The sequence below is a fragment of the Sinohyriopsis cumingii genome, chromosome 9, assembly GCF_028554795.1.
Source record: "Sinohyriopsis cumingii isolate HCF-2022 chromosome 9, ASM2855479v2, whole genome shotgun sequence".
In the NCBI taxonomy this organism is placed as follows: Eukaryota; Metazoa; Mollusca; class Bivalvia; order Unionida; family Unionidae; genus Sinohyriopsis; species Sinohyriopsis cumingii.
This window is the reverse complement of record NC_142969.1, coordinates 46,391,918-46,405,861: the sequence shown is the minus strand read 5'-3', so window position 1 is coordinate 46,405,861 and position 13,944 is coordinate 46,391,918. Positions and strand designations below refer to the sequence as shown.

At 36.2% G+C, this 13,944-nt stretch overlaps 1 protein-coding gene across 1 annotated transcript in view; it reads right to left on the bottom strand.

The window, feature by feature from the left end:
• LOC149791741 (uncharacterized) overlaps positions 1-9,640 on the bottom strand; it is an 83,308-nt gene extending 73,668 nt beyond the window's left edge. The window contains exons 1-2 of the mRNA XM_089970241.1: positions 9,545-9,640; positions 5,343-5,456 (exon numbers count right to left, since the gene is read on the bottom strand). Coding sequence (XP_089826367.1) covers positions 5,343-5,388 — 46 coding nt within the window. The 5' untranslated portion in view covers positions 5,389-5,456; positions 9,545-9,640. The remainder of the gene's footprint in view (positions 1-5,342; positions 5,457-9,544) is intronic.
• Between the last annotated feature and the right edge of the window lie 4,304 nt (positions 9,641-13,944).

Sequence of the window (13,944 nt, the reverse complement as noted above, 5' to 3'; positions counted from 1 at the left end):
CATTCGGAGGTTATTTGTGCGACCATGTGATTCATCTCGCACGAACTCAATGAAAGTCGGTCAATCACCCACCCCGTGGGGTGGGCATGTCAACTTAATATATGAAGGGTTGGGCGGAGATGTCGCAAGTATTAAGTCCATTGTCAGCGATTAAACCAGATAGGTGCCACGGGGGGAGGTTCTACGCTACAGATCGCAAGTAAAGTTCAAAGACCAAATATCCTACGGTCGGCGCGTGGCTGGCATCCACCGGCATAGCTTCAGTAAGCTTGGTCAACTCTTCATTCAGGGTAGACACCTCGGCCGGCAGTCTCCGCACCCGCTCAACATTACGTGCTACTATCGCATTCGCATAACATCAGTTTATAGTCATAGTGGTGCCCCAATAGCCGCTCAACCATAATTCTGTTGAACAGCTACACAAAGCTCTTACCACTATGGATTCCAACCTCGCAACTCCGCATGTGGACTAAAAGCCTCTTCCAGATCAACCTATGTCGATCTGCAGCAGCTTTACTAACGGTGTTACCCAGCTTGTAAATCCGAGTAAGTGCTTCTGCAACCTCGATATCCTTTTTTCCGGTTTAGGGCTTGACCGCTCTTGAAGTGGCTGATCATGTCTGCCATGGTCGTCGAGTGCTTGTACACACATCGTCCAATCTTATTTTGTGGCAGGAACAAGACGTTTGCCTGGTGCATCTTGCTGAGGGTCTAGAGGCTACTTTTTGGATGGACGACTTTGTACGTAAACGTGTCACAGAGGCTGTGTGTAGCTACCTTGGCAGTGTCTTACTGGGCTATCGCAGCCGCCGCCATACTTTAAGCCATCTCTGACTCCCGAATTTCCCATGGCAAGGCGCCCCTCATCTGCAAGCTTGGCCTTTATCCCGCCGAGTATGACATCAAACACATTGCCGAGGACTGATCCTTTAATGGCTCTTAGGCTGTGTACCAGATCCACGTCTGAACTGTACTGGTTGTGCATGCCATTCGTGAAGCCTAGAATAACTCCGCCTACAATTCCACCCCATAAAATCTAGTTGTATTTGCTTTGACATCAAACATTGTAAGGTCTCCGTTGTGGACGTCAGGCAACTGTCCCATCCCGTGTCAGGCCACGCGACGGCGGAAAATCGTTGGACAGGACTCAGGCCGACGAGTCCGTGAGTGGTCGATAAAACTATACGCCTACCGCCAAGACTTGGATGAAAGGAAATAAGCCGATGATAATGTTTCAGTGGTGAAATGCATATGGACAATCAGAATGCGACTGCACACTGATACGCTAAAGACACGGTCGTGATAATAAAGCAATATATCGAGGCCACAATCGCTTCATTGAACTAAACGCCAGAAACAATATTGTTTTGACTAGCAAGTCGCTCTCCTGGTGGACAATGATGACCATTCAGCTAATCATGACGGCAAAATGAGACAAATGCTTGGTCACCTATAGACCATGACGGGGTGAGAAATCAGCACGCAGATGATGTAATCCAACCATTAACAATAAGTCCCACGGTTACATGAATAGACCCATGGACATGGGTGAAAATCAAATTAAATCCACGCAGGCTTCCTTGCTTACAAGATGGGACTACCATATCATACGATGACTATTCTTCTAATAAAAGCAGCGTTGAATTAAGTGCACCATATGGGGTCCCTTTAACATGAAAACAAAATAAAGTTGAGGTATTGGAAGGCCTACTCATCCTCAAGACGTTGTGATCAGCGAGGGATATAAATGTTTTGTGTAAGACCCTTTGCCTACAAACTGGCACATTTTAGTATGACAAAACTTGCCATACCCTGCTGAATCCATGAACATGAACGAAACATTAATCGTGATTATAGGGGATTACTTCGATTCGTTTGTGCTCTCTGCCAACTTCGCCGTCTTTATAACATCCGTTGCTAGATTTCCATTGACGTCAGAAAGTATTAGACCTAATATTAATTACTCATGGCGAAACGTCAATACGGCAACTGGTATTGTTAACTTGATGTTTTATTTCGCGTGTAGAAAGTTGGGCTGAGGTCGTGTGTGCCTTTTATTCAGGATCAGGGATCTCCTGGTAATCATTTTGACATCTCCTTTATGCAGCGCAAAGAGAGCAACAGTCATACAATCTACTTTAGTACGACAACAATATTGAATCAATATAAGCTAACAGCTTATCGAAGTTGGCGCCTTGACGATTTAAAAGTTTACCCAATTTCAAGTCATAATTTACCAATTTCTCCTTTTCCTCTGGTTGTAACCCTCTAGAAGAACCCTTATGACTACCACCAGAAAAAAGATTGATGATACCGAACTTCAGCGGATAGCGGCGAACGAGCAGCGACGCTCTCGTATAAAAGGATGGGTTTTGTTATTATCTGCGTGACGCTGCACTTGTAATAAGAGACGTATGTGGCATCTTAACCTGTTCAGTTTCATGATTGTCTTCGAGCACATCAACACGCTTCATAAAGTTATCTTCTTTAACGCTCAACAATTATTCACGAAGATGTCTGACACTAATGGGGAGGAGGAAAATCTTCGTCGCGTTGGGTAAGGACCTCGAGTCCAGTTTTAATTGGTGAGATCCGTTTGGACTAGGCAAGCCAGATAGATGTTGACGGCGACCGGAAACATAGATTCGAAAGACTTTTAAGGACTGACGCAATCATCGATCTCTTCATCTGTTACATCGCAGTGAAATGTCATACATTCATCATCATCCATCTCTCCTCCTCCAAATTGCGCTTTAACCCCAATCCAATCTATACAAACTGCTAGAGCTCATGGTTTACGATGGTGTCCTGTAATCACACACCGTCTCAAACTGGGTTAGTATTGGTTGGCTACCCACGTCCGTGACCGGCACTCCATTATAACCCACCCCCACATCCCAAATTAAACATTTGTACTACCCCCAATGTGACCGCCACGCTTCCATATTCAACCATATTCAACCAAATTCATCCACAGTCTCTCTGGGTATAATAGAAACGTTGCTGATCTGTTACGTAATAAAAGGTGATGCAAATCTTTCTTTACAACTAATAGTTGACTCTTCACGGCTTTAGTCTTTAATCGCTCCGGTATGAAGACTGTATTTATTATGAACATTATCCATATCATCACTATTTTCTTTGTCGTCATCACTATTATGACCATCACACTATTATGGCCATCACACCCACAACGATCAACATCGTTATAATCATCATCAACAGAGGGTGGGTTTATCAGATAATAACTGTCTATGAGTATATGATTATGTTTACTTGCAATTATGTGTACTTACATGAAGAATGGATGACTGAAAGTTGAATACGAAAAAAAATATTTTGCAAAATATGTAATATAGGTATATCATTCTGATTTATTCACGAGGGCAGCTTTAGGGGAGTTGGAACTGTTGGAGCAGAGTAATGAATGAAATTAAAACTTTTTATGCCGCTGTTATATAATGATGCTTGTGCATTATCACTAAACACGTGATCAGAAGTAATTACAGTTGTAATTGAAGTGGTAGTAAAATAACAACGTTCACCACTAGCAGTATTCACGTGATAATACCTTGTTGCTAATTATAGCAGAGAAAGGAAATGAAAATACTTGTAAAGGATCAAGTACATGATGCCTGAATATTTTATAGTAAATGGTCATTACATTTTGCAACGATTTATGTATACTAAATGCTAAATACACATACAATAGTCTCCGTTATTTGAACGTGCAAATGGTTGCGTTAGAATTGCGTTGCATTACAATTAAGATAATGTGACGATGATTGTAACGTGGCGGCCCTGTGAAAAATTACAACCATTAGATACAAACTTTGCAGGCCTTTGCATGGTAACCGTTCCATTGCGTTACAACCGTTGCTATGTGTGTACATAATTATTTCAAATCAAGTATGAAATTAAAAGACTTCTTGGATTGAAACAATTTCTTTGCAGATGAACATTTGTTTTGAATGCGTACTTAAGGAACAACTTATTTTCTTACAAATTGAATCGCTCACTTCAGAAGCAATTTCAACTTTAAACAGAAAAACTACAACCTAATAATTTCGTAATTTATCTAAGATTACGATTTGGATAAACGAGATAATATATATGAACCAGATATGTGTGAAGCAAAGTTTTTTTATACGCAATATTGTACGTGCACATGTAGGTATGAGCTTTATTGGACAGTTGTACTATATGCAGTCATTAATATCAAAACATGGAAACTGTATGCTAAAGCGGCTCGAGTCAACGCACAATTGTAAGCAGTTGAAATATTGCATATAATCTTTGGTACCAAAGTGTAATCTTCTGTGTTTGCAGCTTATACCTTTCAGTGGTATAGCCCTATCTATATGTTTCCTTGGCAGAATATCAATTTTAATATCGCTGCAAGCATACAATATATTTACGATCGACATTAATTCATATCAAAACGCTTTAGCAAAGACAAATTGATTTTAATATTTGGACACTTGGACATAATTTAAATTTGATTGTCAAATAAATGTTTAGTTGACATAACCATGCGTCTGCTGTTTTTCTTCTCTCTTCTTGCTCACCTGCCAGCCATGATGAGAGAGGTATAACAATAGTCAGTTGACAAATCCATTCAATAATATAGGTAATATATCCACTGATTGTCTAATATCATTTGGGTTGGAATATTTCTACACTCTAATATTCTAAGTCTGGCTAAATCTTTCCACAACAGATGCACTTGAATCATAAAGATCTGACAAATGCTCTATACTTTCTTCATCCAATAAGTCATTTACATCCCGTTAAAACACAACTTTAATGGTCGCATTTACCCAATTGGAGTACCTAAGCTAAGCGAAAAACTTGCAAGCATTGGGGTCGTTTAAGCTAAACAAGGAGTCAGTATGCTAAGATAATATCCGTACCCGCTGACTACTTGAATGTTATAACTGAATCAGTTCGAACTCAGCACCATGGCACCAACTCAGTATCGTCTTTTCCATCATCCTCACGACACAATTTAACATCATATGCAATCTATAATACACGGGTATAAAGGTTTATCGGTGTATTGGATGCATTATGCATGGTATAATATTAAGATGCTTAGATAGATATCTTCAATAGTCAACTGTATTTCTCCGCTTCCTTCTTTGTTTTCACTCCCTACCAATTTAGTTGGTTCGGGTTACCTAGCTGGGGTATTCCGGTAGATAAAAGACCGTTTCTTTAAGTTTATCCAACCTTTCCTGTTTTTCGTCATCGGTATCCGCGTCTAGAGTACTTATGAAATATTGTGACCTTACAGTAGAACATTAATTTCGATATGATGGAGAAGCATATTTAAAGTTTACCTTCAGAACAGTTTCTCCCTTGCCAACCAATTGGACAGTTACACATGTATGTGCCATTGCTTACTGTACAGCTGCCATCATGTTCGCACGGAAAACTCAAACAGCCGATAACATCTGAAATAAAACGTTTCAACTAACTCTTCTTCCAAATAAGCCTTTTATCTTTTATAGAGAATATTTACACTATTGCCGGTACATTTTATTATCATGCGTATTTTGACAGATCAGACTGAGACCTATCTAAACCATAGAACGACATCAAATTCTTGATAATAGCGCCTATAATAAATACAATTCTATAAGAATTAGAAAAGGGCACCAAAAAAATTGGTTCAATTTTTATCTTTAAATATTAGAAACAGCTACGATGCACACTATACTTTAAATATCGTCTTCAGAAAGAATAAATATATTAGTATTATTCCTATAAAATGTTTATGCATGTTAGTGGACAATAGGAGAAAACTCGAGGAACAACAAGATCCATACAGAAAGATCATGTTTATGTCAAAGAGAGTAGCATCTTTGCACAAATATATTCTAAGATCAATATCCATAAACTTTAGCGTATTTTTACAGTTTCCTCGATGTTTGAATGGATAATTAAAGTATCCATGGGTATCGAGAATGTATCGCTTCAAGAAACTAAACTCTGAAATAAAACATCTTCCTTCATCTAAGGAATATTTATGCAGATGCATTTGAATAAGACATACTTTATATAGAATACAAATTACTTTGCGCATGTAAAAGAAACAGAGAGGTCCATTAGCAGCGGATACCAATCAAATAGCGCTGGCTGGAATCAAGGAGAAAGAAATTTATTTTTACTTTTGGTTTAAAGACGTTTCTTCTAATAACTAGACATTTCGATGGGCATAAATAATAATACCTTCTTGCAAGATAACTGAAAATAGATGGAAAACACATCTCATTGGAAAGTGAATTTTAGAGTCATTTGAGGACACATAATTATTATTTCAAATAGATGAAGAGGTAAAAGAATACTTAAATATAACATTGTTTAATGTCTTCAATGTACGTTTGCCAAACGAACTGGTTACTCGTTGCAGATACAGAGTTTTTACAACGTGGAATATAATTTATCATTACATAATATATACGTTTCGTATTTATGAAACTTGCCGTTGACAAACAATTTATTTTCAAAATATGACAGAAGTTAAATCTAATAAAACTTTGTCGCCATGACAATGTGAACCAGGTAGTTTTCCTGTAAATCTTTCAAAGAACCATTCATTGTCTGCTTCGTCAATTTGTACAAATGTATCACCCAATATATTAAGTAGGCGAACATATAGAAGGTAGAAAATTACAAAAAATACTGAGAAATTACGCACGGTTTATACGTGAATAATTGATTAACATTACTCGAAACAATCATTACAAAATATATCAATTTTACATACTAAGCGATTCTATCGCACCCTACCGATCGGACATTGGGATGAATAAATACCTATGGCGATTGAAAGTTGATTAGTATTCGCAGATTTTAGCATTCATTCACATATGCAATTCAATATACTTTTATGGAATAACTTACACGTCTGTTATGGATCACTTGATCATTGTGAAAAACACTCGCTCAAGTCAACATTACAGTCTATTAATAGTACATGTCAGTCTCCTTGACATCTGAATGAATAAGTACCTTTGGTGTTTCAATAATTGCTTCCATATTATAACATCGTTTATTTACGTTCAAATTTTTAACACTCCTAGATCTTTGAGGAGAAACCATATTCTTTATTCCAAAATATCGACTATCGAGCACAGTTGCTTCGCAAGATTAGTATCAACTGCAAGTCAAATAAATAATTTATCCTTGCGAGGATAATAGGTTCTTTCAGTTGACATCTCTTTGATGCAGCAAAAGGAAGTCGCCATAAGAATAGATAGGTCCAAATGTAAACCGTATATGGAATTGATCTCACATAGGTGACAAGGTTATGGAAAGAATTACAGCCGTATACATACGAAAGGAATCTGTACTTTTGTTTAGCATTTAGGCCTTATATTGCAGTGTTTTATTCTAAAGTGTCATGCAAAATGTTCGAAAATGCATGCAAGAATGTATTTGCTCACGTGCATCTTGTTTGAATAACGATACACACTTTATGAGGCCTATACAGTCTCTTAGGAACATATTCATGAAAGGTAGATTAATTGAAGAAAGATTCGTTATCCGTTCCCATTTTAACACGATTGGCAATTCACGACAATCGTTTCTTGCTTGAAGTATCATTGGTAAAGTGGTTGTGGTTCTTCAGGTCATATTAGCCACTTGTTTAGCCATTCGTGACAAGCTATCACTGTGTTTGTACGTTGAGCAGTTGTCAGATTAAAAACCACATTCTCTAGCATCATCAGTGATTCAAAAGTATCAGGTAACTTGACAAAAAGCGACATATGTTTAACATCTTGTTGAATTGTATCATTATAGCAACATAGTGATTCATACCGTGGTTCTTCGTCACCTATTATCCGCATACATTTGTGAGCGGCTTCATTGCATATAGGAATAGTTTGTGTTGGATGAAGACAGTTGCATCACAAGTAGAAGGAAACATGCATTGATATCTGAAATTTAATATGCCCACAAATTAAGCTTTCGAAACAAAGTATTATCCTTCATCATCATAATATTTCATCTATTAATCGAGACTTGCAATTTAGATGCTAAAAAGTATTCTTTCCCAGATAATTAGCAGAGTGCATCATCACGTGAGTCCATTCGAATAGCACTATGACCACAAAAAGAGATAGATTCAACTCTTTTCTATAACTTAATTTAAATCATGTTTCAATTTTTATTCAGCGGAAGATTTTGTCCATCATAAGGCGGATGATTGGAATTTATTGGGAACGCAACCGTTTTATTGAGCATGAATGACAATGATTAATAGTAACATGTACATGGTTCTTGAGGTCAAATCAGCCACTTGAACTAAATTTGTTAATGGCAAATCCAGCAAAATGAATCTTTATCAAATACTGTGAAATACTGGGCCATATTCGTGACAAAAACTAAATTTGTTAATGGCAAATCCAGCAAAAGGGAGCAACGTTAGTTTGTGTACAGTTACTTCCGGGGAACCACAGAGATGTAGATCATTCTTTGATATATAAACATCAATATTCTGTAATATTTAAGGAGAAACAACATTCTTTGTTCGAGGCGATTTTCAACACCTATCCCTCACAGCTGTTTCATGGAAAATGTTTAATAAAAAATATAGTAAATAATTCCTCTTCGCGAGGTTATCAGGTCCTTCTTATAACCAGATGTTTGGCGTAGTGGACATAAATCGTCAAACACTTTCTTTGGATACAAACAAAATACCATCCATATTAGAAGCGGATGATAAATTAGTAAAAATGAGAAAATAGAGTATTACAATCGCAGACAGTATTTCAGATTTATGAAAGGGATCAAGACTTTTGTATTGATTTTGGACGCTAAGTTGAAATGCTTAACTTTTGAAGTATTATATACTTGGTACGAAGATGATTTCTAGCATTTGTTTGGTCAAATGACTCGTGGATTTAAAAAGGATAATCATTCTTTGAGGCCTTCACGATATCTTAGAAACATATCATAAAGGCTAAGGTATACGAAATGAAGAAAGGTTCGTATTCCGTATCCTCTTTTACACCTTTGAGGATGAATGACTATTATTAATTGTAAAATGTGCATGGTTCTTGAGGTCAAATCAGCCACTTGTACAGGTGTCTGATCCGGTCCATCTCTGTGCTTGCGTAATGCGCCGTATTAGTATAAAAAAAACTAAATGTGTTATCATCCGATTTTATTTTATTCAGCGAGTTCAACCTCTTCGTTGATGTTTCATTTCGTCCGTTAAACGATCTATTTTCTAAACATTAGTTGCATTCTATCTTTGTGTGACCGTGTAGATTAATAGTTTGTCTCTTCATGGAGTACAATCAAGGTCTTAGGGAAAGAGTCAATAAATATTATAATCGTTTGTTTTGGATGGCGATATTTGCATTGTATCTTTGAAGGAAGACATATCTTATCTTTTGAATTCCATTTCCATGAATTTAGAGGAAAACAGCAGATTTGTACTCAATAATGGCAAATCCAGCAAAATGTATCTTGATGAAATACTTTGTAGAAATTTGCATTGTTAGATATCACCAATGTCTTTGGCGTTTACCTTCAGAACAGTTCTTTCCTTGCCAGCCTGATGAACAATTGCATGAGTAGTTGCCATTGGAATTTATACAGACGCCTCCATGTTCACAGGGAGAATTTAAACATTCATTGATATCTGAAATGTAATGGTTTAACAGATTATATTTTCCAACACATACTATTCTTCATCTATCATACACTTGAATCATACTACAAAGTTGCATTTTAATCGAGACATGCAATTTAGACGATTATTGTTTTCCGTCCTTGGCTAATAGCACGAACTACTTTCTAAAAGCATTCTAGTCGGCAAGGGCTATAGACGATGAAATTGTACTTTAGTTTTCACATGTATTTGGAAGACGCTTCTTCAAACAAACTGGCATGGATGACAGTAGAAAGATTTATTTACTTTTCCACGATTAAGCTTAAATGGGTACTGTGGAAATCAACTCCATGGTTTCATACCTTATGCTGAATAATTCCTGCTCGTCTTATATGTGTTAATATTCGAATTTCTATTGGATTTTGACCATTATTAAATAGAAGCTAAGACTTATATCGGCACTACTCTGGCATTCATTCAGATTGCTCTCTACTTCATGATTTGAGAAAGACCTTTCCAACTGATCTTGAACTTATTTCGCAATAGTGTAAATACTTTTTTCATGCTGACTATTTTGTCTCAGGAAATACCTTTGTTGTTACATTTGATTAAACTGCTGGATTTTATTAGGTTTTTATAGATATCTACGATCACCCTGAAAAACACTCGTTCACTTCAATAATAGGGTCTATTAATGTCACCTGTCTAACAATTTTTCATTGTCATTCGATCGGACATTTGCATGAGTAAGTACTTTTGGTGTTTGAACACTTTCTTCCATGTGATCACAGAGACCTCGATCATTTATTTACTTTCAAACATTTAATACACCAAGATCTTTGAGGAGAATCCATATTCTTTGTTCCAAAAGATAGCTTTCGCCTATCGATCACAGTTGCTTCGCTTGATTAGTATCATCTGCAAGTCAAGTAAATAATTCATCCCTGTGAGGATAACATGTCTTTACAGTAGGCAGATGTTTGACGCAGTTGTAAGACATCGCGATCCGTGTTCATCGTATACACATTGCGTTGTAGACCGTATTTGGAATTGATTTCACATGTCACAATGTTAAGCATTACAAAAGGAAAACACCTTTAAGAATACGAAAGGAATCTTGACTTTCCTTTAGCATTTAGGCCTTATAGTGCAATGTTTAAATTATAATGTGTCATACACAAGGTTCAAAAATGCATGGAAACATTTATTTGCTCACATGTATCTTTTTTGCATTAGGATAATAACTGTATAAGGCCTACACATTCTCTTAGGAAGATATTCATGAAAGGTAGAATAATTGAAGAAAGCTTCGTCATCCGTTCCGTTTTTAACACGTTTGAGAATCCACGATGATTATTTTTTTTTTTGAAGTATCATCGGTAAAGTGACTTTTATTATTCAAATAAAGTTAGCCACGTGTTCATTCTTTCGTGACAGGCTATCACTGCGACTGTACATTGCTCCATTGCCTGAATGAAAACCGCATTCTTTATCATCAGCAGTGATTTCAAAGTATCATGTTTCTCGACTAAATGCGACCTATTTGTAAAATCATTGTTGAAAGTTATTATCATAACATCATAGTGATTCAAAGCTTGTTTCGTCGTCAGCTATTATTCGAATACATAGGTGGGTGGCTTTATTACATATTGGAATAGTTTGTGTTGGATGACAAAAGCTGTATCACAAGTTAAAAGGAGAGAAAATGAAATCATTCATTGCACTATACTTCAGTCAAATTTAGACGATCGAAGGTACACTTTGTCACATTAATAATAATTCTAGAGAATCATATCTTCACTTGATATTGAATTGAAATATTGTGCAATATCGATACCAATACAAGTCATAACATTTATCGTCAGAACAGTTCTTCCCTTGCCAGCCTGTTGTACAGTTGCATGAGTAGCTTCCATTGTAATTTGTACAGGTGCCACCATGTTCACACGGGAAATTTAAACATTCATTGATATCTGAAACTTTTTACTCCAACAAATTAAACTTTCGAAACAAAGTATTATCCTTCATCATCATAGTATTTCATATATTACTGGCAGACGTGCTCTAATCGAGACCTGCAGTTTAGATGATAAAAATTATTCTTTTAAATATAATTAGCACACTGCATCATCACGTGAGTCCCATCGAATAGGACTATGTACAATGCAATAGGACTGGAATCTTGACACTGATTTGAAATGCAGTTTTAAAATAAATTGCAAGGATGAAAGTGTAAGGATGTATTAAGTGTCTTCTCTGATCAGCTTAAATGCCTTCTATAAGTAAATATTTCATCAGTTCAGAAAGTATTCTGAATAATACCTGATATTGTTATGCATATTTAATTTATATTCAGCCCAGGATTTTGTCCATCATAAAGTGGATGATTGGAATTTATTGGGAACACAACCGTAATATGTCCAGAATACTCAATAAATTTGGACCTATGATTTCTTTTTATAGGAAATCTTGGACATAGTTCACAGAAGTGTAAGTCTTTTTGATTAATATTCCCGCTGAGTTCAAAGGAATTAAATTATTGTTAGTTTTCACTAAAAGAGATGGTTTCTGCTCTTTTCTATTACTCAATTTAAATCATGTTTCAAAACAATCGGCAATTCCAAGAATAAGAGCCATGAATGTTACACGTAGAAATAATTGTTTCATTACCAATCGGCCAGATAACTGCAAGTGTAAGCAACGTTAGTTTGTGTAGAGTTACCTCCTGATTATCACAGAGATGTCGATCATTCTTTGATATATAAACATCAATATTCTGTAATATTTTATTAGAAAAAACATTCTTTGTTCGAGGTGATTTTCAACACCTATCCCTCACAGCTGTTTCATGGATTATGTTTAATTTAAATCTAGTAAATAATCCCTCTTTGGAAGGTTAATAGGTCTTTCTTATAACCAGATGTTTGGCGTAGTGGACATAAATCGTCAAACACTTTCTTTGGATACAAACAAACACCATCCATATTAGCATCGGATGTTAAATTAGTGAAAATGAGAAAATAGAGTATTACAATCGCAAACAGTAATTAAGATTTACGAAAGGGATCAAGACTTTTGTATTGATTTTGGTGATTAAGTTGAAATGCTTAACTTTTGAAGTATTATATACTAGGTTCAAAGATGATTTCTAGCATTTGTTTTGGTCAAATGGCTCGTGGCTTTTAAAAAGGATAATCATTCTTTGAGGCCTTCACAATATCTTAGAAACATATCTGAAAGGCTAAGGTATACGAAATGAAGAAAGCTTCGTCGTCCGTATCCTCTTTTACACCTTTGAGCATTAATGACAATTATTAATTGTAAAATGGGCATGGTTCTTGAGGTCAAATCAGCCACTTGTGCAGGTGTCTGATTCGGTACATCTCTGTGCTTGTGTATTGCGCCGTACTCGTAACAAAAAATAAATTTGTGATCACCCGATTTTATTCAGCGAGTTCAAGCTCCTCGTTGATGTTTTGTTTTCTCCGTTAAACTATCAATTTTCTAAACATTACTTGCATTCTATCTTTGTGTGACGATGTAGATTAATAGTTTGTCTCTTCATGGACTATTAATCCAATGAATGTTACCGGGAAAGCGTCATTAACTATTAGAATCGTTTGTTTTGGATGGCGATATTTGTATTGTACCCTTAGAAGGAATAAACCTATTATCTTTCGATATCCATTTCAATGAATTTTAGAGGAAAACAGCAGATTTATTCAGAATAATGGCAAATCCAGCAAAATGAATCTTGATAAAATACTCTGTAGAAATTTGCATTGTTAGATATCACCAATGTCTTTCGCCTTTACCTTCAGAACAGTTCTTTCCTTGCCAGCCTGATGAACAATTGCATGAGTAGTTGCCATTGGAATTTATACAGACGCCTCCATGTTCACAGGGAGAATTTAAACATTCATTGATATCTGAAATGTAATGGTTTAACAGATTAAATGTTACCAAACAATAGTATTCTTCATCTATCCTACACTTGAATCATACTACAAAGTTGCATTTTAATCGAGACATGCAATTTAGACGATTAATGTTATCCTTCCTTGGCTAATAGCACGAACTACTTTCTAAAAGCATTCTAGTCGGCAAGGGCTGTAGACGATGAAATTGTACTTTAGTTTTCACATGTATTTGGCAGACGCCTCTTCAAACAAACTGGCAGGGAGGACCCTAGAACGATTTATTTACTTTTCCACGATTAAGCTCAAATGAGTACTGCGGAAAACCACTCCATGGTTTCATACCTTATGCTGAATAATTCCTGCTCGTCTTATGTGTGCTAATATTGGATTTTGTAT